The sequence below is a fragment of the Toxotes jaculatrix genome, chromosome 21 (genome assembly GCF_017976425.1).
Source record: "Toxotes jaculatrix isolate fToxJac2 chromosome 21, fToxJac2.pri, whole genome shotgun sequence".
Classification (NCBI taxonomy): domain Eukaryota; kingdom Metazoa; phylum Chordata; class Actinopteri; family Toxotidae; genus Toxotes; species Toxotes jaculatrix.
In genome coordinates, this window is record NC_054414.1 from 10,226,762 (window position 1) to 10,254,444 (window position 27,683).

At 40.2% G+C, this 27,683-nt stretch overlaps 3 protein-coding genes across 3 annotated transcripts; 1 reads left to right on the forward strand and 2 right to left on the reverse strand.

Moving 5' to 3' along the window:
- The first annotated feature begins 891 nt into the window (after positions 1-891).
- LOC121201580 (dynein assembly factor 3, axonemal-like) lies at positions 892-4,311 on the forward strand. Its single transcript, XM_041067471.1, has 11 exons — positions 892-973; positions 1,548-1,654; positions 1,750-1,843; positions 1,930-2,084; positions 2,249-2,449; positions 2,603-2,725; positions 2,809-2,931; positions 3,039-3,162; positions 3,443-3,557; positions 3,755-3,829; positions 4,038-4,311. Exons 1-11 carry the CDS (start codon positions 892-894, stop codon positions 4,177-4,179), a joined length of 1,341 nt encoding a protein of 446 aa, XP_040923405.1. The 3' UTR covers positions 4,180-4,311.
- A 320-nt stretch (positions 4,312-4,631) lies between these two features.
- On the reverse strand, positions 4,632-9,836 carry LOC121201582 (troponin T, slow skeletal muscle-like). The gene is made up of 13 exons (XM_041067473.1): positions 9,790-9,836; positions 7,104-7,133; positions 6,960-6,973; positions 6,845-6,871; positions 6,448-6,466; positions 6,243-6,303; positions 6,023-6,139; positions 5,845-5,922; positions 5,611-5,724; positions 5,360-5,469; positions 5,114-5,204; positions 4,980-5,020; positions 4,632-4,677 (listed from the first exon to the last, which is right to left on the reverse strand). The coding sequence occupies exons 1-13, from the start codon at positions 9,834-9,836 to the stop codon at positions 4,632-4,634; spliced, it is 795 nt and encodes a 264-aa protein (XP_040923407.1).
- A 1,301-nt stretch (positions 9,837-11,137) lies between these two features.
- LOC121201579 (carnitine O-palmitoyltransferase 1, liver isoform-like) lies at positions 11,138-26,078 on the reverse strand. Its single transcript, XM_041067470.1, has 19 exons — positions 25,944-26,078; positions 22,303-22,448; positions 21,151-21,290; positions 20,391-20,562; positions 19,908-20,009; positions 19,419-19,556; positions 19,128-19,205; positions 18,727-18,834; positions 18,082-18,169; positions 15,956-16,151; positions 15,676-15,864; positions 15,445-15,550; positions 15,228-15,344; positions 14,681-14,845; positions 14,239-14,367; positions 13,942-14,097; positions 13,712-13,825; positions 13,387-13,479; positions 11,138-13,123 (listed from the first exon to the last, which is right to left on the reverse strand). Exons 2-19 carry the CDS (start codon positions 22,441-22,443, stop codon positions 12,998-13,000), a joined length of 2,358 nt encoding a protein of 785 aa, XP_040923404.1. The 5' UTR covers positions 22,444-22,448; positions 25,944-26,078; the 3' UTR covers positions 11,138-12,997.
- Positions 26,079-27,683: the final 1,605 nt, after the last annotated feature.

Below are 27,683 nucleotides of genomic sequence, written 5' to 3' on the forward strand. Positions count from 1 at the left end.
TGGCATAAAGGAAGGATTTCAAGATTAGCCTACTCTTTGCTCTTCTGAAATGTAGTTAACGCTGAAGACAATATAAAGCCTCTACATCTCACGCTGGGTCTTTTTGCTCAGTCCTGAAAGATGCTTGTTGTAATGCTCTAAGTCTTTTCAAACGCAAATAAACCCACAATGAACACTTTCACATCAGTGCTTCTCATCTTACCTTTAATTAAATTATATGTAACATGTAGTTAGTTCTAGCTGATTTTCTTAATGTTATGTTGTAGAAAGCAAAGAAAACTAAGCTATAGGAACTGTTCAAATTACCGGAGAAGGCCATTAGAGAGTGTAGAGGTGAAGAATATTGTAGGAACATTATACCAACAATATTAGGATGCAATAATTATCTACCAGTATAACATAAAACCCGTACCATAATACAGAATACTACTAATAAAATATATTTGTTTTTAAAGTTATAAATTTGTAAACTAGTAAACATAGGCCTTTCACCAGTATACGGCCTCTGTCCTCCCCATTTGGAAAACCGTTGCTTAGCAACAGAACACAAACTCTCAGTACATGACGACTAGCTGCAAACTTTACCCAGACATAATAATACAGCCTGCGAGGTGAGTTTGTCCTTTTTTTTTGCTTCGTGATAATATCTGGTAGTAGCTTGTTACAGCTTTTATCACCAAACCCATGTTAGAAACCGGTTTGTCCCCCTGGACACAGCTACGTTTATAAGCTAGTTATCATTAGATGCTCTTCTGGTTAGCGTTAGCTAGCTCGTGCTAAGCTAAACTCACATGAATACACTGAGCCGGGTGACACTGAATTAAGACATTAACATTATATTGTAAACCACTTACCGCCAGGTGTACGTCTTTCTTTCGGTCACATTACAGCATGAGTGCCGGACGAGCAGCTGAAGGCGCCGGCTGCATCACCTGGTGGGGCTTCAGTCCTGCGCTCGACCTGCTGAGCACAGGTGAGAGCCTATAGTGCACGAGGAGGTGAAATGATTAAATGATTAGTCGACTGACAAAAATTCACTACTTACACTTACACACTAAACAACAAACAGTTAATAAGAAGAAAGAAAGTAACTGGCGACACACTAATAATGAAAATAGTTGTTGATTGCAGCCTTACAGCACTTCTGTGATACAGTGAGGTTTTTGTGTGTTAATTACTTGAGAACAAGTGGAGGCATTTAGATAAAAAGGTCTTAAAAGTGGATTTTGAGTCAGGGGTCCCTCTGCAAGACCATGGCCAGAAGACACAGGATGGAGGACCCGTTATAGCTGATGTTGTTCTTCAGTGGTGTAAATTTTGAACTGATTTGTGATTACTGTAATCATGCAGACGATGATATGCAGTAAACCTGGTGCTTTTGGGGCTCTTTGGGATCTGGGACCCCAACTATAACTTCCTACATAAAACAACACTGACCATCTGTAATAATATCCCATCCCATCAGAATCTACTGTAGTGTGCTGAGGTTCAGCACCCAGCCTTAGAAATATGGCATGTGGGAGCTACTGCATTCTCTCTCTGTCTAGGCCCTGTGAGACATGAAGGGGAGGTCAATGTTTTACTGGTTGGCAGTGCAGATCCACGGCATATTTTGAAGACCATTGCTAGTTTGCAGAAGGAAGAAAGCCTTCATGTGAGTCTCTGTCTCTTAAGTGTCTTGTTAATCTTGACACCAGATAGGTGTACTCCACCGTGACCTGCAGACTTCTTCTCTCTGCTCCACTGCAGGTGTGGGTGATAGAAAATAGCATGGAGGTGATGGCAAGACAGCTGCTTCTCCTCTACCTGGCACTGATGCCCCAGGAAAGCATGGGACTTAATGGTGGGAAAGATTTTGATGAATTATTAATTTTAAAAGCTAAATGTGTCCTAAACCCTAAGGTTGTTTTGTGTTGGTTTTATTCACAGAGAAGACAGAGGTTTACCTGGAGGTGTTTGGGAACAGTGAGATCCGCAGTCAAACAGAGGAAATACTGAGCCGTGCAGCATCACAGCTCTCTCTCTGTGTTACTGAAACAATGGAGACAGCCACACACCCTTGTCTGGACACAACTCTACTTAAGGTACAATAATTTGTTGAACAATCACACCCTTCAATGTTTCTCTAAGACCTTATAATTGATCTTTTTCAAACAGTGAGACCTGCTCAGTCAAACCCATGTGAAACAAAACCTATTGAAACTTAGTTAAAGTCTACTAATTTTGTAATCTCTGAATATTTCTACAGTTCAAGGAGCGAGATGAGCTGGCCAGAATATTTAAATCATGGATCCCACCTCAGTCTTCATCATCTTCATCTGCATATTCTGTTCCTATCTGCATGTCCAAAGCCTGGGATTACCGGGTCAGGCAGCACCTTGGGACGCGCTACGACTCTAAGAAAGGCTGCTTCGACTGGGACCTTACAATGAAACTGCACGAGAAAGGGGTATCTGAACGTGTTTCTCCGTTGTTTGTCTATTAAAATGTGCTGCTAATATTAGTTTGACCACAGGAATTATAATTACCCAGTCATTTAGAGGCTTGAAGAATATGTTGTACAGTGATGGAAGCTCATTCTGTACTAATTCTCTGTCTGCAGTGTGGTGTCATCAACAAGCAGCAATATGCCCAATGGAGGGAACGGGGTTTGGCCTTCGAAATGAGGGAAGGTGTCTACCAAATAACCAATCCAAGTTTGCTCTCATCAAGAGTGTTTAGTCAGGTAAGTGCTAATCTGTTTTGGTGATGCTACACAATGCAGCAAGAAGATGATAACATGAGTGAAGTTTATGGATGTGTTGACAGAAAGGGAACAAAGTGGCTGTGAGGGGTTACTGGGGAGACATAGTGTCCAGTCCTTACTTCTCCTTTGGCATTGAAACTGATGACAAGAGCTTACTGAAGACACAGAATGGACAGCATATCAAGGTAAAACATACAGTTGTAATGGCACAGATTATATGTTTGATTATATCATATTAATGTCTGTTCTGTTTTTTGTTTTTTGTCCTCCCTCCCTTGTCTCACATTCACAGACAGCCCAGGACATCTCCATTGAAAACGTGCAGGCATTGTTCCAGTCCCTGTCCAGTAGACGGGGCTGCCCTTCTACTTCTCAGTCAGACACACAGATTGACCAAAAATCTGTCACCATTGATGGTAAATGGCTATAAAATATTTGGCTTCCGATGATTGGCTGTATAGTGCAGGTTAGGACCAAAACAGCACAATGACAACAGCAGTTTAACTCACAGTGCAAAGGTTCAAACTGAGGTGAAAGGTTGATTTTGTTCGTGTTGTTTCACTTCAGATAGAAGTGTAAATGGGAAGTGGATCTTTTCAGTATCCCATCCTTTTTGATGTTCAGCACACAGAAAACAGTAACTGTGTATGAAACCTGGTGGTTTTCAGGCTGAATTTTCTCTCAAATCCTCTTCAGACTTGATGTGTCTGAATGGGATCTCCGTCACATTCCTGCCTCTGGACTCACTTTACAAACTGCCAGGAAAACAGAAATACTCCCACTTCTTCCACGCCATTTATTTCTCTGCCAGGTGGGAGCTTTTATTTTCCAAATGACTACAAATATCATTTTACTTAGTAAATATTTACATCTAAATATTAATAGAGTAACGTAACCAAAAATAACATCCCTTCACCATCTTGTCATCTCGACTGCAGACTACTGATATGACTGCTGAACGTGTTTCATTTCTGTGTTTCTGTTTCTCTCTCGGTCTGTGCTGTAAAGCTGTGTGCACCAGTTGGGCCCGATGATGAGACAGATTGCAGCACCAGACGCTGTGGTTGTCATGGAGTTGGCCAAGTGAGGGTTTTTATAGTAACAGAGCTTGTTTCCATGGTGACAGTACAGTCACCAAGAGTACAGTGGCTCTGCTATGTAATTTGCTTTTGTCAGATATCTTGTGCTTGCTACATATCCCAAAGTTAAGTTCAGTGATCAGGACCATTTTGGAAACAGTGACTGGCATCTTTGCATTTACGTTGCATTTGTGTGTCACTGTATATCACAGGTACCTTTTGGATCTGAACAAAGAACAAGAAGCAGGCTTTGCGAAGAAAGTGACGAGCATCGCTCTCGAGGCTGGATTTGAACTGTGGCCTGACAGGAAGAGGAATGACGTTCATGCCGTTTTCATACCACAGGAGAAGTAAAAGCGGTTCATTTCGGCACAGCTGTTTTTGCTGCTCCTACCGTCAGCGTCTGTACATTCACACAATGCAACAGACTGACAGTCAAGGTGGTGTTGTTTCACAGCACAGACTGTTTAAGATCTTATGCAGACAGAACTGATTTTTCAGCAATGTGTGCAGTCTGCAGTCTTCTTGTTCATTCTTATGTGGTTTTTAAATATTTTAGCTGCAATTTGAATTTTCAAGAGTAATAATGATTTCCAGTTTGATTGACACTGATCAAAAATGTCAATTGTAATTATACATTCATTTTAATAATTACAGATGGATTTGCAAGTTGATGTTTTTCAATAAATGCCACACTAACATGGATCGCATCTCTTAGCTTAAGTGACAAACACTGCAACATTGCTGCACATTTTTCCTGGAACTAGAGAACCTTCTTCTTGTTTCTCTGTACGTCCTGGGTGAGTTCACTTCCAGCGTCCTCCAACCTTCCCTTTACCGTGGCCCTTTTTGCTGCGTTGAGACAAGAAAAAAGTTAAAATAGTGGTTCACAGAAACAAGCACCAAATATGACTGACTACCCTTTCCTCCCGGGTACCTTATGGAAATATTTTAGACATGTGCATCCTGTAACCAAAGTGGCAAATGTTTAAATAGCTGCGAGTTTGTCATTTCCTGTGTGTGTGAGGGTGACTATGTGTGACCTGCATCTTTAGAATATTTGCATAGCAAATTAAGTTTTTTGCAATGCTCTGCCTTCTTTTTTGAGGTGGTTTGTTGTGTCATGATAAATTGAGACGAGCAGACTGACTCACAATTTCTGAGCATGTTGGATTCTGTTCAGGAGAACGTTTATCTAAAAAAAAAAAAATTACACAGGATGTGACATCATACATCAGGCATTTTTAAAATCCCAGTTTTGTGTATTCTCAGCTAAATGGGGGCTCACCTCGTACTTCTGCCTCTTCATCTTCTCGGTCAGGTCAAATTTCTCTGACTCCAGCTGGTAGATCCATTCCCACATCTCCTTGGCTCTCTCTCTACAACACAGCAGCATCAACAGGCTTGAGATGACAGACACATACACCTTCTAAAATCTTATTAAAATGTGACAAGCTACTGTTTTTTGAAAGACATTTTTAATGACATGTATTACTTCTATTAGCTCAAAATCTACTGGCAAAAAAAAAAAAACCTCAGCCCATCCTCTTTCAAGTTCTCAATAGCCAGTGGCTTGCGTCTCTCTGCCAGAGTCTTCTTCTTAATTTCCCTCGCTGTTTGCCTTTTGCCTCGCCTCTGCTCTGCCTGCAGGAAACAAACACATATCACATCGTGCACGTGGACTGTGATGTAGAGAGCTTCTTCTATAGGGCAGTAGAAGTTATCTGTACTCCACATACTTGCTGTGTACAGTGGCACAACTGCCTACAAATATATTCTTCTGACCTTGGCCAGGAATCCTCCAAAGTGAGCTCCCATGTTAGAGAGCACTTTCTTCTTCTTGGCCTCATCATCAGCCCTCTTTTTCGCCTCTTCATCCTCCTTCCTCTGCCTCTCCTCCTGAAGAAGTCATCTTTAGCTGATTACTGCAGTTTCCTTTACTTTCATCACTCCTTTATAGCATGTAGCATCAAAATATTGTGAACTAAAGTTAATTAGGCAATGTTAAACATTAATTACAGCAATCCGTGTCTGTCTGTCCCGCTCTTTTTCAGCCCTCACTCGCTGCTGCTCAGCTCTTTCTGCCCGTCGGCTCTCCTGCGACAGAAAAAGAGTCAGCCAGAGCAAATCAGCAAATCTCTCTTTCAGACAAAGTTAACAGAAAATAGTTGAGAAAACAGTATGGAAAGGGCAATACAATCCTTTCTTTGAGTCCAATCAGCTCCTGTTCCTCTTTCTTCCTTTGCTCAAAGTGGACATCTATCAGAGTCTGCAGCTCCAGAAGATCTTTCTCCATCCTTTTCCTGTGGATGTCCTAACAGCAACCAGTGGATACACAGATTAAGATTATTCAACACTGTTTATTGGTGCTGTAATCGTGTAATTGTTCCATTAACAATAATCTTGAGGGAACATACATCAAAGTCAACCCTCTCCCCCTCAGGGATTTTAGGGGCAGCAAGCTGTGTGACCAGAGACCTGTAAAATAACACGAGGAAGGATCAACATATATGTGTTTGTTTGTTTTTTTGTTGTTTTTTTTAACTGATCAGATTATTGTTACTTTTTTTTCTTGCAATGCATTTCATGGTAAAATCGAACAACACTTCAATTAATTCTTACTTGTATTTGGGGCGTTCTTCTTCATCATGAGCAGGACAGCAATGAAAAAAGTGAATCAGTTGATGTTTTTTAAACCACAGTTAGATTTGAAAACACAACAGATAAAATGAGGTTTACTCAATAGGCAATGAGGCAAGTTTCAATACGTTGGAAACCCACAAATCATGGCGACTGTTCATAACAATGACTTGTGTACAGCCCCTAAGGGAAAGTTAGTGGTCTCACACACACATAACTAAAGGCTACAAATAAACACGGTGTAAATCAACATTCACATTTTGGATTTTGCCCTGTGGGGACAGTCTCAGTGACAGGATGCTTTTGTAGTTTGTATCTGAGTGTGTTATCTCTAAGGAGAGGTCGATACAGTCAGCACAGTTCAACATCACACTCTCACCTCCCTCTCCCTGCTCCTCATCTTCCTCTGCGGAAAGAAAGAGCGGCAGAGCGACTGAGTCGAGGGGAACGAGGAAACTGCTACATTCATTAAATTAACGAATGAATGTCCTTACCCTCCTGATGCCCTCTAAATAAAAAAGAATTTAAAAAAAAACATCAGACAAATATATATATAAATATAATGTAATTCTATATAAATGTAGAAAAGTTTATAAGTGAGAAATAAAATGTTAACTGGTAGGATTGGACTGACTCACCCATGATCTTCTAAATCAGACATGGTGACCCTGGAGGGAAAATCATAAATGAAAAGAAATTTGAGCATAAATATAAACTAATAAAAATCTGCAGTATCCACATCATTAATTTAATACTATAGCTTCTAATTAAATCATATTTCACCTCAACCACTGCATACCAAAATGTGTTTTTATATCCATTTAAAAACACATTTTTGTTGCCAAATATAAAACTGTGATTAAAACAACAAAACATGACTTAGTGTGAAGCTCCCACTGGAGATGCACCACACGTTCAACGCAGGCCAGTGCTTTTGTTCAAAGAATAAGATTAAGGGAAAGGCCATTTGTAGCTAATGATCTAGGAATAGAAGAGGCCAGAGGGACCATAGGCCGGAGCAGTGTCCTGTTACCCAGGATAAGAATGAGGTATCAGCTGGCCAATCCTTCTTGTTTAATTTGATTTGCAAGAGAGAATGCGGGATGGAGATATTAAGCTGGTCGGCTGGCTGCTATTAACACCAGCCAAGTCCTCTATTATCATTTGATCTACTCACAGTGTCTATGAACTGAATGGATTTCTCAGCGTGTGTGGTGGCCCATAAATATTTTAGCGTTCCTAAGCATTACTTGAGCAGTTATGATATATATTTCAGTGTATTATACAGAGTGCGCAATCAAAACTGTCTGATGAGCTGCAGTCAATATGAACAAACAGAAAAGTGGGATTCTGGCTACGCACACACCAGCAATAGACTGAATTTGACAACACTATTTTCAATGCAAGAACTGGAAACCCTCCCGGACTTTCTGCCTTTGAGCGTATTAACGTGATTGATCAAGCACCAACGCCGCCCAAGTGTCTCGGATCCCCTCGTTGTCAGTTTTTAGCCAAGGTCTCAGAGCATGAGCATGTGAATCTGAATAAACACGGGCTCGTGGACAAAAGGCAGATGAGGGATTGGGAGAGGAATTCAACACATCGCTTCACTGTAGAGTGTTTCTGGCCAAACTGACCGGCAGAGTCAGTGGAGTCAGGACAGTAAATTCAAGGGCACCAAAAATAACTTATCATGCGATAGCAATCTAATTTAATTAATAATTTAATTCCTGAATTTTCAGCGATCAAACACGCTGTTGTGTTTTGATCACGAAGAACTCAATGAGCTGACTGTGATTTAGTGGAAAATCCCAAAGTTTCCAAAAATGCCCAGTACATTTACACGTCCAGCAGACACAGAGCAACATTAACATTCATTTGCATTTGTTTTTCTGGTCACCTAATGAACATGAGTTCAATGTTCACCCTTTTTTTTAATTCATGTTTTTGTTTCTACCAGATCCTGTGAAAAACATCTCGTAGATCCATTCTCCTCATAAAAATATAATCTTTTGTATTAGTAATATTACTTTTAAACAAATTATTTTGAGCAAAGTGTTTTGCTTCCTTGAATTTCATCTAACAATAGTGTAATTTAAAACGCTGACAGTCCATAAACAATAATCAAATCCAGTGCGTTTTCACAGGAAATTGTGGAACTATATCCCAGTTACTGTTATGATGGTGCTAACTTTTTGATTGACTGTAAATATCTCAGAATCTACTGCTTCCAAATGGTCACATGTCACAGCACTGTACAAGAAGAAACATGGTGGTTCAGAAAAACAGCAGAGTGGATGAAAAGTCAAAGCACATACCTGCGCAGGAAAAGAGAAAGGTGTTCACTGATGATGAAAACAAGAGGAGTAACGACTGGAGGGGGGAGACGGACCTTTATAAGTGTTCCTCTGAGGTGACAAAGAGGTGACTTGGAATAAAATGTGTGTGGAGGGGAGGGGGGGCATGATTTAGATAAGAGGGACTGGGAATGTATGTGGATTATTGATGGCTTTTGGGAGCATAAGCTGACAGGCTGACAGGCAGGATAATGAGCAAAGGGTTTGCTGGTGACTTCACAGCTGAAATAAAAGACAAAAAGACAGGTGGCAGAGGAGAGAGCTGGAAGAGAAAGAATAACGAGGCAAAAGTTGTGGCCCTGGGTGGAAATGGCTCAAAACATCACCAGCATACTGGGTTTTTGTTACAAACTGGGCAATCCTGTTTTGTTTTTCATTCTGGTTATTGTAACAGTAAAGCTGAACACAAAAAAGTGATTCAGGAAACAAAATCTATCTGTAAGTCTGTTGTGACAACACAAATTTCTTGTGAAATGCAAATTGCAGTAGTCAAATGCAAGTGACATTTTCATAAACATATACACTGGCCCTTTGGAAACAACTACAAGTGACAGAAAGAAAGATTATCCTCAGCAGAGAACATCTGCGTATCAGGTAAGAGGAATAACTTAGATATTAAGAATTATTGTGTTTTGTTTTGTTTTGCTTTGCTTTCATCATAGCTATGTAGGAAAGTGTTCATTTGATTTGTATAACAACTTGTATGTAACACCTATCCTTTTATATCTTAGACAAAATATGTCTATCCTGGTGCTTTTGCTGCTGATTTCAGGTAGGTATATTCACATAAAATGATGAGATAATTGCATGAAATTAATATGCAGACTATTAGGCTTTATTTGGTATCGATTGGAATCCGACAGGTTGTGTCACCATGAGTTCACACATTCACCGTGAGTATCACCTGATACTGGAGAATAAGATCTGGGATGAGGCTCAGAGTTACTGCAGAAGGAACTACACTGACCTCATTACTATTAACAGCCATGATGACATGATGATGCTGGTGAACATGACAGCAGCCAAGGGTGTGACAGCAGAGATCTGGATTGGTCTGAGAGAGAATGCGATAGCATCCTGGATGTGGTCTGTGGGACAGACTTGGATGAGCGATGGATCAGTTGAATACACTAACTGGGCCAGTTTTCCTAATTCCTCACATCACTGTGGAGGCATGAGGGGTGATGGGAAATGGCTCAGTGTAAACTGTCAAACAGCTCTTCCTTTTGTCTGTCAGCAAGGTAAGTAACGCACCACTGCGCCTAAATCTTGTGAGACAGAAAGCTTACAAAATGAGGGCAAAGAGCTTGAGGGCGTTTACTAAGCAGGTTGGTCCTTATGAAACATTCTATCAACAGCATTGTTGGAGCTTGAACCAAACTAGGGACAAAAATTCAGAATATATTTGGCCTCTGCTGCTTTGATTTAAACTATTCTTCTTCTTTTTTAAAATCTCTCTCGCGACTTTCTCCTTCTGAAAGTGTAATATCTAATATCTGTAGTATCTCTTTAATGCAGCATGTGTGCAGCAGTTTGAAAACTTCAACTTTCTCCAAACGTTTTAATCTTTACTATTCAGTGTTCACAGTTGAGGGGTCCAATGAGCTGTATGTTGTACTTCAAAGTAAGACGTGGAGGGAAGCCCAAGAGCACTGTCGAGTGAATAATATGGACTTGGCCAGTGTGAGGAACCAAGCTGAAAGTACTGCATCACAGCAAGTAATTCAGGAAAATGGGCTGTCGCTGGCCTGGATCGGTTTGTTCAGAGATGAGTGGAAATGGTCGGACCAGAGTAAAAGTTCCTTACGATACTGGGACAGTAGTCAGCCAAACAATGATGGAGTCTGTGCATTGTATAACCCCTCCAGCAAGAGGTGGTTTGACAGAGGCTGCACTGCCACATACCCCTTCTACTGCTATACTGAAAACGATGCAATATCTGGTAAAGTTTGTACCATGTTGTTTCTTTATCTTAAAAAATTCCACTTGATTTAGCGAAACTGAGTGTATACTTGATGTAAGGTTTCATTCCTATTTGTTTAACCACAGGTAAAAGAAAAGAGACAGTAAAGCAGATTGTGAGGGTGGAAATGAAGTCAAACTTACTCGTCAACTTCAGTGATTTAGCTGTCAGGGAAGCCATTTTGAAGCAAGTAAGTTTTTTAATTTTAAAATATAGGTGATACAATAATGTTTCTTTTTAAAATCACTGGTAGTAGGACTTGTTTTCTCATTACCAGTGTACATAGGTGACTATCATACTAAGACAATAACCAGCTCATTTGAATGAAGGTGTGGTAATTCTGTTTTTTTTAAAATGCCTCCTTAGATCCAAATAAAGGATGAGAGGGTCAAGCTTCAGTGGAGAGTTCAGTCAGATGGGAAGATTTTCAGAAAAAAGAAAACAAGAAGTTCAGAAAACTCTGCAATGTGTAACAATGATGATGCCCCTGTATGAGCACTTAAACACAGGACAGCACAGATTTCATGGCATCGAGGCATTTTTCTGACATTGTACATGCACATATTACTCATGTCTTGATGGGGTTGATTTATACATGTTTCATGCTGTCTTCTATGTTTTATGTTCACTCTTATTTCTCATGATTATTTAACAGGTGTGCTGTGACCTGCAGACGGAGGGCACAGCACACCTACTGACCCACTGAGGAACGAAGAAGAGATATCTCTGGTTCTGCTGCAACCTTTTTTTTTTTTTAAACTGTCCATTGTGAGTCTAACAATGTCTTAGGAGGGCAAAGCTAAAATCAGTGGAACACTTTTGTTTTAAAGGAAAAAAAACCAAAACAAAACACATACACCTGGGGCCTTTTTTCTTTAAGAATGACTTTATGTTCCCTTGTAATATTGCGATAAAAAAAGGCTGACAATAGCAATATAATGAGACAAGCTCAACTGATCTGGAGTGAAAACAACAAAAAAAGCTGTTAAACAATGGAGAATGACAGGAATCTGTGTCACTGGTAACGTACCATCCTTTGAATTAGACGGCTTGACTGCAAAACTGCAGTTTAACATGTAACCCACATCTTCACCTGCAGCACTGCTTGAGACTGAATAACAGCACTTCATGTTCATAAATATAGCCTGCATTGTAACAGTGCTTGTTTCAAAACACAGTGATGACAAATGAAAAAATACAAAACGGATTTGTAGATGGCAGTGAAATAACTGGAGTTCATTACAGTACAGTTTTTAACATGGCAAGTTTGAAATGCTTACTAACCACTGAATGGAAAAACTGGCCAACATTATGTGTATGTACAGCTTGGAAAATTAAAAATAAAAGTTTTTTTCTGGGTGATATGCCACTGAATATAATACTAATCAAAGAGTAATGCCAACCTAGGAATTTAACTGAGCCATGTCATTTCACTACATGTAAAAACAAGCCTGGCACTCTCAGCAGAGAATTACAATCATGTATGTAAAAAGCAGATTTATACATCATGGGTAAACACTGAGAAGTCACAGACTTCCACGATTTTAAAATACCTGTTTCTCACTGTTACGACAATGTTGCATTCAGATAGTAGAAACTGAAGTCACCTCAACAGTCCTGCGTGTCTCCTCTCCATGCTAAAGCTCCGAGACTCAAGATTTATCACACACTTACAATAGCGTCTTCAAACAAATCCGACAACAGAAATTTAGTGGCATAAAAAGTGTGGCATACTTCATGTTGTAAAAACATACTGCACTTGAATTTATATTAAATTCCTCCCTGCAATAAGGTGAAGTTAGGAATTTCTACCCTAACTTTGAGTGGTGCAATTCACACTGGCCTTTTTAATAATATTAATAATGATGATGATATTTATTTATACATATTTTTTCCAGATAATTTGGCTGTTAAAACTAAACTAAACCAATAACCATACTTTATTAGAATCACACTTCCTGATTTGTTATTCTTTTTATGGACTATTTTTCTCTTCACACACCCATCACACAGCTAATATAAACACACAAATAGTAAAAACATTGCCTCCATCATACCAGTTTCCTTATGGAGCTGTCACTTGAATATCATCTTGCTGGCTATAAAATTCTCCCAGTGCACAAGGACAAAACTCCATCTTTCCTCACTTCATAATCTAACATGTTTGCTTGCACACTTTCCCTTCAGCAGCCCTTTTCCCCTGAGTAACCATCTACTGGTCTTTCTTGACCTCAGGCCGACTCTCCTCCGTTTGGTTGGGCTCTTTTTGGCTGGGGCCCAGCAGCTGTATCAGGTCGTGCAGGGCTTTTCTGATCTCAGTGCCAAACTTATGGGCATCCTTGAAGGGAGACACAAAATAAAGAAAGAGGAGGTTTTAGGTCATCTGCTCTCAACAATCTAAATAATAACAGAGATAAAATTAAACCCAAATAACTTCATGACCTCAGGGTTTAAAAAAAAAAAAAAAAAAAAAAAAACTGTGCTCAGGGGACACACAATTCTTCATTACTAGAAAAACACATATCTTGTTTCCATAAAAATTTGAATTTTGTCCTAGCCCAACAGTTCCTGCCCCAAAATCACTACTATCATTTAACTCACGGTGTCTGGACACGAGTGCTTGCACGAGATGTGGAAGTTAATCATGTTTTCTCCCAAAATGCAGTAGGACACCCCATAACCATCATCAGCCACCTGAAACACATACAGACAATGTTAACACCCATGGATGCTTTATGAATATATAATAATAGAACGCAGAGCCAAACACACACACACACACAGTGTGCAGCCATTAAGATGTACTGTTTTCACTGCAAAGAAATACTGAAAGTGTCCACTAATGTGAAAGCTACTGTATGATGTAAAATAAAAATGTAATTGCACAGACAAAACTAGTAAAATTACACTGTAATATTACACTGACCGGACCAAAGCCTCCTCCACAGGAGACATACTCTGGGTGGTTGACTATGTCAAACAGCTCCAACTGCTGGACAGGAGTCTGACTGGTAGACAGCCTCCAGGGCTCAGACAGCACCTAAAACACAGACAAGAAGCCAATGCATCAGTTTGCCGAGATCATCGCTGCTAAAGAGGGAAATACTTACACCGATATGATTCGTCTGATTAAAGTGAGAAAGGAAAGAAATAAACCTCTTTCAAGAAAGGAGAATCCACTCCGAGGTATTTAGAAACCAGGTAGAGGCAAAAGAGGTGTCTGTCGATGCCACCTCCGGTCATAGCCAAGCGGCATAGATGCTGGTGCTTTTCTGAAGCTGCGCGGAACAAACGCTTGCAGACATCTGGTGTCTGGTGGAGAAAGGCATGAGCGGCATGACTGCTTGGCATGGCGTACGTTAAAAATGAACGCTGTATGATTTATGTGAAGAAAATGAGAATCAAACATCATTTGCACTATGCACAAAAAGAGACATGTTTCCTTGGTCTCACCTCTCCACCTTCCACTGCCCGGATGAAGGCAGTGCTCTCGTTGGTACAGGAGCGAACAGTCTCGGTCCTGCCCTCCCTGAACAGACGGGTCATGGAAGCTTCATACGTCAGACAGAATGTCTTCCGGTTCTGGGACGCAAAAACAAAACCTCTTAGGCAACGAATAATATTGACCAATGTACAAATGTCCAGATTTAACTTTTCTTTCTGTTCAACTGCCATCTGTGTAGTCTGAAAGTATTTGGACACTAGCAGTTGTAATTTTTGAACATGTGGAGTACGACCATGATAGGGCTCCACTGTCTGAATGTAAACTCCATATATTAAAGTTGAGGGTCAACACTTTTTCTCTGTTTTCAGGAGTACAGAGCCAAAACAACGGACCGCCCTCATGTTGATCATGTATGTTTGTACATCTGTTCTACTTCAGAGAGAGGCTCACCCTGTAGTAGGCCAGCTGAAGAGCCATCTGAACGAAGGCATCTGGGCTAACTCGACACTTCTTGACCTTTCCTTTGCCAAAGTCTTCGAAGGAGAAAACGTGGAAATCCACATCATCGGCCAGGGCCTGGGCCACCGCCAGCGACTGAGAGATCTGCTCCTCACACTGAGACAGACACATCCAAACAGTTCACATCAGCAAGACTGACATACCCATAACTACTAAACAAATAATGAGGCAGCTTTTACCACAACGTTTTACATGTGACACAAATCTGAACGTGTAATGTATTATCTACTTGTTCATAAATAAAACCTTTTTTTTTTGTAATAAATCAAACTACTTGTTTCCTGCTTCTGCAATTTATGTAAAGGTAGGTTAACTGCCTACTGGCTTTACCTGGTGCTATCAGTATCATCCTGTGATGATGTGAAAGACAAAATTAACTAAATCAGATGTTTGCAAGTTACAGTACTTATTTAAAATTGGAGTAATTTAATTGATTTGATTGATTGATTGAAGGATAATGTGTGAATGGATGACTAACTTCTGGAGAGATTTCCCAGTTCAGCTTCTGTGGTCGTGGTAGTGACGCATCCACCTCTCCCTTGCAGTGACCCTCCGCATTGTAACCCAGTTGGAAACAGTCGGTGGCCAGGGTGTACTGAAAAACCACACATCAGTTAAAAGTGACAGCCTCTTCTCAGGGCCAGATGACAACAGTGACAACAGTGTGCAAGGTACGCTTGTTTCACTTTCCTTACCTCCCATAGGTGAGCCACCACTGGTGCATCAGCCCACGAGTGCTCTCCATTTACGCCGCTCTTTCCATTCTTGAAGTAAATCGCCGTGAAAGACTTGTCAAACCACCTGTACGACGACCCAAGACAGTGACTGAACGCCGCACTAACGCTTCCAGCTATTTTGCAACATAGCAGGAAAAACTAGGTACTGAGCTAGTTCACAGTGCAGTGATCAGTTTAGTGGAAAATTACCTGTCATAGCACTTCCCATGCAACAAGGACTTGGCATAGCGATCTAAACTGGCCGCGGGGTCATCTTCCAACATGCCCTGTTCTTCATCATCCAAGGCCACGAAGAAGGCGGCTCTCTCGATGCAGTCCAGGGAGCGCTTATTGACTCCACTGCTGAAATACTTCACCCTAGCTTTAGCCCATGGAATTCTGGGAAACATTTAAGAAGAAACAGATGGCATTACATTAAGGATGCAGTGTGTTGTATGACCCATGTGATTTAGAGGCTTGTCAGGCTGACCTGTCTCCAGCAGTCAGGGCCCCGAGTTTGGCCTCTCCTTTGCAAGGAGGTGAAGGGTCATCTAGGATCCTCTGAATCTGGAATTCAATCTCCCTGGGGGACAGGAGTCTGCCTGCCTGGTACACCCTCAGACGAAAGTAGCGTCCCCTATGGTAGACCACTATGTAGTCACTGTCCTGCCAATGTTGCACAGTGTCTTCAGACATCAAAGAAAGAGGGTAAAAAGGCAGAGAGCAAAGTAAATATTTTGTTATTGTGTCAAAGGCACAAATTTGGTGTGAAGTTTTGCAGTTTAGAGTGGATGGTAGTGAGGTGCTAACTGTGACCATGTCATGGAAACACAAATACATCACAGATGATGCAGTAAATTTGGGGATTTCGATTGTTGCCGTTTAACATTCGCGTCATTTATCTATAACACTGCATTCATTTTAAGAAATTTTAGCCTTCATTTTTGGTTTAATTAGACAATTTATTCTTTATTCTTCTTCTTTATTCTTAATTAGACAGTTTATTCTTAAACTAAAATCTAAGTACTTTGACAACACTGTCTATACTTTTACCTGTAACATTATGTGAACTGTCCACTGAACCATGGGAATCAGTGAACCAGGAACAGTTGATCTTTGCTCATTTGACTACAGTTAAGGTCTTGTTATGCTGAACTCATTCCCTGGGCACAAACAGAAATCTATATTTGCACTGGGCAGCCCCCATGTAAAATATTTGAATATGAAAATGGTTGGAAAACAGGAGCATCCCTTCCTCCACTTTCCACAGGGTAAAAGTGAACAAATAACAATTTCAGCTAAACAAGTAGATGCCTGAAGTATTTTCACAACAATCCTGACACACCCTGTTAAAAAAAAAAAGGCCAGAAAGAAGTGGACGAATGCTATGCAGACAGACATGAGAGGGATACTGGCTGTGTGATCTGACTCCACTCTACCAATCATCTTAAAAAGGCAACTAACCTGAACCATATGCAAACACGCTGGTGCACAGCTGACTGTACTGAACTCAGTGAAACATGTTCATCTTCATAATCTCGTCTCCATGAGCTTTGTGTTGACCAGGCCTACTTTATGCAACCAGGAAAACTGAGATGACTCTAAACAGACAGCTTAAGCTAAGCAATGTAGCAGATGAAGGAACGAAGACAAACTGTAGGACGCGTGCATGAGTAGGTTAGTGCTGTAATACTGGTTTCTGATTTGAAGTAACTGACATGGTGACCATCAAGATGATGGCTCATTAACATGATGGACAAGGAACATTTACTGTATATGTGACAGGGATGTATCTTATCTTAAATTTGTAAATACACAATGGCAATGTTAAGCACAATTTTATTGTTATCAAACTGGCTTTGACATTTAGAGATCTAAAACTGGGATTGGGCCAGTTGTGGAAAAGAGTAAATACTACCTGTTAGTGTTCCAGGGATTCGACAAGTGTCAAACATCCGCTCAAACTGATAGGAACAGCAAGGAACTGCAGACCTCAACAACCACTGAGCAGGAAAAAGAAGGATGGGCCCCAACAAAAACAAAGTGTGGGCGAGAAAGAGAGGAACAAAAGGGATGATTGGAAAAATAAAGAAAGGAGTGTTGGGATGAAACAGAAAAGAAACCAGGGAAGAGAGGAAAGAAAGGAGAAAACAAAAATGTGTGGGCAGAAGAAAATAGACATTAGTTAAAGACAGAACCTTCCCAGAAACCCAGACAGACCTGAGATTAGACCAGAAGGCAAGATGAGACAGATGAGAGATGACAGGATGGGCTGTACAGCAGACATATTCTGACTCAGTGAATCACAGACATCTTGCTTCAGGAGACCATACACACTCACGCATACGCATACACATACACACACGCTGTCTTTCACACTACTTTCTATCCAATGCTTTTACTCCAGAGGGATCAGACACCTTCACTATGCCTCATCAACTCTAAAGCAGTGGTGTGTTAGCAACACTCGCCATGAAGCCGGTGCAGGCTCCCTCCTGGAAGTTAACTGCTCATGTTCAGGCAAAATTCATGTATCATATATCAGCACTGTGAGAAACATTACATTGCCACAGTGTGTGTGTGTCTATGTGTGTGTGTACATGTCAGTCTCTTTACCGGTCTCCTCTCCAGGAGTGCGTGTGGTGTTGAATATCCTCTCACACTGAGCTGCACACAGAGGAATGACAGTGCCTGGAATACGACTCTGGGAAACATAGAGGAGAGGACGAAGGCAAAGGCATAGGGGAGAAGGAGCAGAGGAGAGCAGTGGAGGGAAATGTAGAGTCAAGCAAAAAAAAAAAAAAAAGGACGTGAGAAAAAAGTTTTTAAAAAGAGCGAGAGGAAAAAAAGGAGGAAGGTAAATGAAGAGAAGTCCAGCAAACAAAGGAGAGGTTGGAAAGAGAACAAGAGGAAGGGGTGAGAAATGAGCATGGTATGAGAACATGAGGGAAATGTCTTCACATAAACTAGATACATGAATGAAGATGCACATGCTATCTACCATAAACAGTCAAAACACACAAACGCTGAAGGGATGGATGTTACTCACACAGTCAAAACACAATCAAAACACATCCTGATGACCTCATACATATATCGATCATGAACGTAATATCCTGCGGTTCCACAAAGAAATATCCCAATGTCTCAAAATTTGAGACATTTGATTAACAAGTCCTTCATTGCCATAACACAGAGACATGAATAATGAATGTCTCTATGTGTATGGAGCAGCTGTGGATGACTGCTGGCTGAACTCACAGGTTTGATCTCTTCTTTGTTGAGTTTGCGACGGTACAGAAAGAGTGAGTGAATGCTGTTGCCCGCCCTGGCCGCCTGGATGGGCGTGGGTGTCACACTCAAGAAGTCCTGGGGAGAGAATGAACAGATACAGGAAATCAGGAGGAGGACACACGGGGGGATATCATCCAGACAAAATGAGACACAGGTTTAGCAATTATTTTTTCTTTCTTAACGCCAAATAGACGCCCACAAATGATTCACAGAATGAATCCTTTAATATCTCAGAGGCCATATAACATAATAAATCCAGCTGTAAGGCCAACGTACAAACACATGTCTAACATGTTCATTTAAAGTGACGACTACACCATGTGGACAGGAAAATCTTTTAGAGGAAATAAATACAGATATTTTCATACCATGCCATAATAGTTACTGTTGACCATGATTGGGCCTCGTCCCCGTAGGTAGACGTATTCCTCCCACCAGTCACTAACCTAAGACACACACACACAAAAAAAAAAATCTCAGTGAGAAAAGCTGATATTGCAGCCAACTGGCAAATTCAGACAGGATGAATAATTCAAACCACAGAACCTCCCAAAGATATGCATTGTTAATGGAATTTTAAATTTCCTGCTCTGCATGGGACATTTAAGTGACGTCTGAAGTAGCCACACTTAGACAGAGCATTGTGGTCTACCACTCACGTAGTTGGACGCCCAGAGAGATTTGAGTTTGAGGTACCACTGCAGGCGGTTACCGAGGCTGCTCTCGAACTCTGCGGCCAGCTGGGTCATACGTTCGTACCGCGTGTCGTCCATCAGCGGGCGAACGGATTCCAAATACTAAACAAGAGACATATGCTAAATAATCCACAGTTCAGCTGAATAATAACAAGCATCATTCAACAGAAATAAAATCACCAGCCGGAAAACAACTGTTCTAATCCTGCTGATATGATACCAGAGCTCTTCTCCTTTCTATCTCCTCTCATCTGTCAAATATATCTCAGTTTAGAAGAGTAGATATCTTGCATTCTTATAAATTTCCCAACTAGCTTGGAGCCATACAAAACAATAGCAAAGGACATTTGGTGCAACAGAGGCAGAAAATGATGAATGTGAGAAAGTGATCCATCTGTTTTATGGTCAGTAGTCAGCGTGTTGTCATTTCCTCTGCTTCATGTGATGTCTCACCCTCTTGACTGTGTCCTTGACGGCAGGCACAGGCAGGTTTGGCAGTGAACCCTGGTAGCTGTAGAGTAGAGGCTTTCTGCCGGAAAAGATCCGCACCAGTGCCTGGCACAGACACACAAGCATATACACACTCAAAACATTTAAGTGAGGACGTACTTATGTTTTATTTTTTCAACATGCAGTTTTCCAGAATATTATTTATCTTAAAAATCTATTTTAAAAAATCAGGAGATTTAAAAATAACCCCTTGCAGCGAGGAGTACTTTATATTACATTTTCTGAATAAGAGGAAGTTGTTCACTATGGAAACACAGTAAACAGCATTTTCTTGTAGCACAAAACATGTGCTACTCCTAAAAAAAAAAAAAAAAAAAAAAAAAAATATATATATATATATATATATATGACAGTAACAAACAAACATGACAAGCTTTAGATTACATAATACTCTGCTAGCTGTAAAAATTGTGAAACACCACTGACCACCCAGACTTTGGTGGTGTTGGACATCTTGCCGTTTTGCTCGAACATCCAGCTGTGGTAGGAGAGAAGCTGCTTGAGGCACAGGCGCATGGTGAAGATGAGTAAGAGCCATAGCATGGTGCTGAAGAGCACTGCTGACACCACCGCCTGGCACTGGGTACTCATCGACTGGCTGCGAATGGTGGGAGAAGTTGGACAGATGGATAAAGCGAAGAGGGAGGAAAAAAAAACAGTGAGTGAGGTATATGACAGAATTTGAAAACAAGAAATTGAAGGAAGTAGAGAAACCACACATAAGGATGAATAGGAGGAGAAATGACAAAGAATTTACATTAATTACAAAAGCTAGCGGTTTCACAACGGTAATATCAAATTAGGAAATCTCAAACGGATTTGTCCCATTTCTATCTTGCCAAATCAGAGCTGTGGGAACTATCCTTTCACTTTAAAGTGAATGCAAAATCCGGTTTATGTGAAGAGAGAAGTAGGAGGCAGAAAGGAACATGAGGGGGGAATATACATGTTAGATATTACAGACAAAAAGAAAGATATTACAGAGGACTATGAAAAAGGAAGAATGGGAAAGGGCGAGGACTTTGTAAATCACACTCAAGATGTCCTATATATACTGGACATTGATCTCTCTGTGACATAACATACAATCAGGGAAAGGGGACACTTTGTGTTTGCAGGGGTGTCTGGTGAATCATAAGATTTATCATTAACTTTTACCATTCCACTGCGTCATGAAGTGTGTTACCTGACAGGCAGGTGCTCCTGTATCTTGGCTATGAGGCCCATGGAGGGATCAGAGCGAGTGTACATAGTAGCCAGGATTGCTATGACCACAAAAAGCCAGGAGGAAGGGCTGGCAGGGTACACCCCTGTTATCACACTGTTCTGTTAATGTCAGAGAAGAGAGACTGGCTTTAAATCCCATTCTTCCTGTTTGCACTCAGCACACTGACATGCACAATGATAATTCAGTTATGATTAGATTATGGTAATAACTGTCATGTTAATGCCTTATTCTGACTGTCTGATCTGTATTTATCTCCGTGTCAGACATTAACCTGATTTATAGACAAATTACCAGTAATTTAAAGACTTCTGCAGCAGTAGTGTTTCCTTCGCAACACTACTGTATTAACACTTCTGCTGAACATGAATGACTGATGATCGTGAGGATCAAACAAAGACACGAGACACAATACCCACACACAAGTGTGTCATAATATGTGGCACGCATTATTGATTGATAATGAAGTCCACACATTATGACTGATTTTTTTTTTTTTTTTTAGGAACACCCTGTATACTGGGTTCTACAAAACAGAAAATTAAGAACTATATACGATACAGAAAGGACAGCAATTAAAAGCCCATAATTAAAAGACTACAATTAAAACAACTAGAAATAAAACCTCTTGCATTCAGCCTCCATCGCTGTTCCATTGACTGAAGTAAAAGGTCTAGTATATTATAAGTGTGCCAGGTTCATGTTTATTCTGATGGTTATTTGTATGGATTTACTTGTATATCATTTGTAAGTAAAAAAGAAACCTGGGTTAGTTTTAAAGGAATCCTCCAGTAAAGATCTATATTTTTAGCACTCACCGCCTACAGACTAGAATAACAACAAACCTGAAAAATGAGCAGAATGACCACATAATGAACAAAAACATTAAATCCACAATATGGACAAGCCAACAGAGCAGCATACTTGAAAGATTAATCACCATTTAGCTCTGTCACAGATACAAGTGCTGACGTGTCGAGAGGAGGAAACACAGTGAGCAGAGGTACATTGTAAGCATGACTGTGATTATTATAGATAGTTTAGGGAAGCAGACACAGGTAACACATGAACAAACAGAACAGACCACAGGTGTAACAGGAAGAGTGGTAATACCTTGAGTCTGATGATCCGCTTCTTCCAGGAGCGCACACCAGAGAGGTAGATCTCAGTGAGGGCCTGATGGGACAGCTGCAGATCAATGCCCTCTGGAGTGACCGTGAACTGGAAAGCCACCGCCTGGTGGGCTTCTGCCATGATTACTGTGCACGAGGAGAGGGGGACAGAAGGGCGGACAGAGCCAAAGTGAAGAAAAGGAGACACTTTCTTTAACTGACAATTTAAATGGTCAGCCAACAACCTAAAGGCAAAAAGGGTGTCACAAATTAAACAAACAGTGACAAACCTCAAACACCTTAAACACAAGAATACCAGAGAACTCACAACTGCTCAAATATTTAACATTCTTAGGTGATTATTGCCAATGTAAACATTCAGGATTGGATTACAGTAAATATTTGCAGTTTAAAATAATTTTAAAAGATGTAATATATATATATATCAAAGTGGTTAGAAACAATACACAAAACTTCTGATGAGACCTTTGAGATTCAGGCAGATTAAAATGAAATGCACATGGGTAACTACATCTCAACAGCTGCTTTTTATACCATAAAATAACCCAGCCCCATAACAGGACACTGAGAACTGTATGCAAACTGTCAACAAGAAGAACGAACAAAAAGAACAATGTAAATGGCCAGAGGCAACATGCCTTAGGCTTTGTGTATTGTGATCACAATACAAGTAACTGAACTGCAGCAGCTGACAGGAAACCGAGCCCCGAAGGTGGTAGCAAGTGCTGTGAGGGGACTTACAGATGATTCATCAAAGTGATGATGAATTGCAAAATTTGTGCCGTGTATGCCTGGCAAAACACCTCCATCTTATGCAGGAGCATTTTTAAGAGAAGCTCATATTATTTATCAGGCCTTTCAAATGCAAAGTCAGCTTGAAATTGATAGAGTTTGATAGGAAAGGCTGACTGGCTGCTGATGTGACCGGGCATTTTTTTTTTTTTGTTTAAAGTCAATTACTGCTTCTCTTCACAAAAGGGAATTGATTTTCCTCCACAAATAGGTTATGGATAATGCCCTGAGGTTTAGTCACTCTGACACTGGACTGCACCCCTGTGGAGGCTACGTCTGCTCTTATTGTGCGTCTAAAAATGGCCAACATACTCTCTCTCACACACACACACACACACACACACACACACACACACACACACACACACACACACATTCCCTCATCATCCCCAGGTCCCATTGAGGTTCTGCTCTTTAGGTCAGATCTGGCAGATACAGTCATTCCTGTGCCAAGGACTAACAGCAGTAAATTTCAGCCTCTTTCTTCCAGTGCCAGCACAGACAGCACACCTGCTCAGCTCAGTACTGACCACACGCATACACACATAGGAGCCGTGTCACAAAATGCTGGTCCTGCTGGATTTTATTACCAAAGTCCCCTTTGACAGGAATGAATGTTCTGATAGCTTAATCTGCACTGGCGGTGTAGTAATCTTTTGCAACGATGCAACTTTGATTCCCAATTTAGTTAGAGCTTATGTCTGTACAGCTGCGTGATAAAAAAAAAAAAAAAAACTAAGACAATGCTTATATTTTTATTGCTTATATTTTTATTAGGCTACAGATATAGTAATAAATTAATTAACAAGGGGAATGGGCTATGAATAGAAAAGTCTGAAGAACTGACAATCCAGTAATTTTATTTTAAACTTGCTACTAAATTTGCATTTTAATCTTTGGGTCAGCATTAGACAGTGTGTTCAGAGCAGGAAGTGTGGACAAAGGAAAGCAGGACCAGTGCATGTGTGTATGTGTAAACAAGGTAAAATGCAAAGCATTCAGATCACTACAAAGTATAAGCAAAAAAAAAAATGGAGCATGGAAGACTGTAAGAATACCCAAAGCACCTGACCTGAGCCACACATTTCAGGTCTAACACCTAACACAACAGCTAATGCTGCTTGGTAACTTATGATACAGGATTTTAGTTTTAGTTCATAGCAGCAAACTTCTAAAAAATCCCTGCAAATTATTGTTTCTTTCAAGCAAGATCCATTACACAACCAGACAAAAAAAGTTAACTTTAACATGCATGTAGTGTTTTCATGATGTGCAAGTGATTTCAGGGTTATGTCATACAATATGTGAAATGTAAGAATGAGGAAGAAAAAAAGTTGCCTGACTACTCAAAGGTAAACATTTGCTGTATGGCCTTTTGGCCTCCAAGAACCAACCATTTGAAAAACGAGTTCCTGGTACTCCGTGTCATTGAGAGTTGGATGTTGCAATTTCCTTCTCCTCCGTGTTGTCTAAACCTGATACTTCTTCTGCTCTTTTTGGTTGAAAGCCATGATATTTGATTCTGACCTCTCCTTTGATGGTCAAGTAACCTCAGTAAAATTAGGCTGCTTTTTGCAGTCATTTCCATTTGCAAAAGATAAGGTTTAATCTTGTCACTACTTTAAACCCATACGCTCAGGGCTCAGTCAGAGAATGTCTCCAGCTCATACCATATGCTACTTTTAACCACTTCTAAAACATATGATCAGAGTACTAACATTAAATCACTTCACTGGTCGCACACACTGTAGACTGACAGTCGATTTCAAAAAAGACTGACAGTCTCCTTTTACAGTAAATGGTAGTCTCTTAAGAACTTGACATCCCCTTCCTTGGGGACTTGGCCTACACTGTCCAGCTCTTCTCTGTATAAAGCTTAGGTATTATTAAGTATAAAACTCTACGGAAACCACTATCATTTATTTTAATCATTTTATCAAATATTATGATGCCTTAAGTTTCGCTGGGCTATAATTTGGTTTATAAACTTTGCTTGGGAGTATATACAACGCATGTCATAGTTTAAAGTTATTCTCCTTTAGTGGAGGGTCGCAGGGGTGTTCACTGTTAAGCCTGTGGTTAACAGTAGAAGTATAAGCTTATCAACATATCAACCAAACAGAAGTCAAGCGCTCCTCTTAGTCACTGTAAGCCAATGTGTTATTTACTGTCAGTTAATACTGTCAGTGTTTTATGAGGGCTGTGCACAGCTGTGCATGTTTCACTGTTTTACAAGCACAACACTCCTGACTGGAAGCAGCTCGTTTTAAACTCGAGAGAGGAACAACTAGTAAAGCCACGAACTGCAAGCATTTAGGACAATTTCCAAAACAAGACAGCAGACAAAGCAATTAACATTTAAGGTGACACGCCAGCCCTTTTAGATATATATGCCCAAATCTGATGAAAAAAATAAATATTATAACTTAGCTCATCTACCTAAAATGTACATCTTAGTACAATACAACACCAAAAAACGTCCTGTTTGGTTGTGAACACAAAGCAAAATTTATTCAGTGACAGTAATAGTAATTATCTTTACGTATTTAGTTATTAACCTCGCATGTTCAAGATCATATCTGAAAGCCCCACTCTAGTGTTAGCTCTAATGCTACACTGATGGACGCTAGCTAACGCTTTAACTGCACTAGGTCTGAAAATTAACGCTAGCTGCTGCTAGTGCTGCTAGCCGAGCGCCCAGCCCATTATGTAGATAGCCTCACACTAAAACGGCTGCTGCTATGGCTCCTCAACGTTCGTGAAAAGATGCAACTGTTTGTCTCTTCACTGCAGCGCACTAACAACACTGTCAAAAGCATATGACCATACCTGTTGTTGATGTTTGCGGAAGCTAGAAATGTCGAGGATCCAGAGAAGCAGGAACCGACTGTTAACTTCTGACGTCGGCCGGTGAGCGTTGCCGTGGTGTCGATACTCCTCTCTTCCTCCTCCCGAATGAACCACTCTGTACGACACAGTCGCTCCCTTGGATGTAGCTGATGCTGCCTTCAGAGACTATCGGAAATGTCGCAATTGCGCAGAGGAACTGAGCCCACGTCAATAATCGACGAGAAAGTTAATCGTTTATTTTGCTTTCTATGTAATATACAGTGTTACTTAACGCCTGGCTGTCTTACTTTCAGCTTACTTTCAGCTTGCCATAGTTTTTCTTATTACACTGTCAACTTTATAATAGATACTGTGATGATTAACAAAAGTGCTTGAGTGAAACTATTATTCAAATTTCCAGTCCTGCCAAAAAAAAAAAAGATCTTAAACCCAGCTGGAGCTTTCAAACGCATTTCACGGTATTCCTCAGCAACTATGTTAAGTTTTCTGATGTGGATGAAGTAATCCCATCAGCTGTGAGATGAGGTTGAAGGCCCCAGAAAGCTCAATTTCTCAAGCAACACCATGGGAGGTAATTTAAAGCATCACAAAATGTAGTCTGTCTTGTCTGAGAACAGTGACCATTTAGGATCAGGCTATTTTTTGGGGGGGTTTTAAACTCTTCTAATAACTACAAACTCTTATAATACACATTATGTTGGCATTCGGATGATCAAAATCTTTTATGCTGAAACATTCTAGGTAAAATAAAAACAAGGTGAAATGTAAACAGCCATGTAAAAAGAACAGACACCATTTTAACCCAGAAACTAAATACACACACACATGAATTTAGGGTTTATTATTGTAACCATAACAATAAGGTGGATCTCTCTTTATTTTGACCATCAATTCAATCATAATTGTTCTTTTTATCACAGGCAATAGTTATAATAGTGCACTTTTTATATTTAAATTATGATACAGACATTTCTTTTTTTTAAACACCTTATTCTACTGACCCTCATGAATGGAGAATAGTTTACAATCTTAGCCAGAGTTGGGCCAATGAAAGTGAAGGTGATGAGACAGATGAAACTGATGATGGTGAGCAATCATAAAGTGTGTATGGACAGTGAGGCAAACAACTTCGTACAGTTTCTCGTGTGACAGTGGCTACGCAACAGGTAAAGAGGCAGACAGACAGGTCAAAGGGACAAGGCATAAAAGCAAGAGATAAAGCGAATTAGAAAGCATTCAATGTGTGTGAGAGAAATAATGTGCCTGTTAGGGTTTGGCAATGTTAATCAATTTAATATTCTTGGGTTAATCAAAATCTCCATACCTACTCAGCTAAAAATGCGTCGGCCACTCTTAGTCAGCCATCATCCACCCGTCTCACCCACACATTCCAGTTATCAGAGATAAGCGTGATAAAACATGAATTATAAACAAAGATCACTAGAGAAGTAAGACTTGACAGTACTGCTATCAAAGCCGTCTTTTTGCATGGAAAGAAGCGCTCAAAAAAAAAGTGCGTTATGAGAAATGAAATAGAACAGGTTTCTTGAATTGGCTCTTGATGCATTTTTGTTGGCATAAAATCTAGTTCGTAAACAAATACATGACACAAACAGCCACATGACCAAATAAATAAATTTAAAAATAAATAAATAAATAGATGGATAGATAAGAGGACAAATACAAAATAAATTTACAATAAAATAAACAACTGTAGCA

Coding starts and splice junctions, on each gene's coding strand:
- LOC121201582 (XM_041067473.1), bottom strand. CDS start 9,836: ATGTTCACCAGCATCATCATGTCATCATGGCTGTTAATAGTAATGAG. Junction 7,134..9,789: donor TGGCTGTTAATAGTAATGAG/GTCAGTGTAGTT, acceptor TTTTCCCTCCAG/GGTCACCATGTCTGATTTAG. Junction 5,923..6,022: donor TTGGACTCAAAGAAAGGATT/GTATTGCCCTTT, acceptor TTTCTGTCGCAG/GAGAGCCGACGGGCAGAAAG.
- LOC121201579 (XM_041067470.1), bottom strand. CDS start 22,443: ATGGCAGAAGCCCACCAGGCGGTGGCTTTCCAGTTCACGGTCACTCCA. Junction 14,846..15,227: donor ACTGGGAAATCTCTCCAGAA/GTTAGTCATCCA, acceptor TGTCTGTCTCAG/TGTGAGGAGCAGATCTCTCA. Junction 13,480..13,711: donor GTGGAGGAGGCTTTGGTCCG/GTCAGTGTAATA, acceptor TATGTGTTTCAG/GTGGCTGATGATGGTTATGG.
- LOC121201580 (XM_041067471.1), top strand. CDS start 892: ATGAGTGCCGGACGAGCAGCTGAAGGCGCCGGCTGCATCACCTGGTGG. Junction 1,844..1,929: donor GGAAAGCATGGGACTTAATG/GTGGGAAAGATT, acceptor TTTTATTCACAG/AGAAGACAGAGGTTTACCTG. Junction 2,085..2,248: donor TGGACACAACTCTACTTAAG/GTACAATAATTT, acceptor ATATTTCTACAG/TTCAAGGAGCGAGATGAGCT.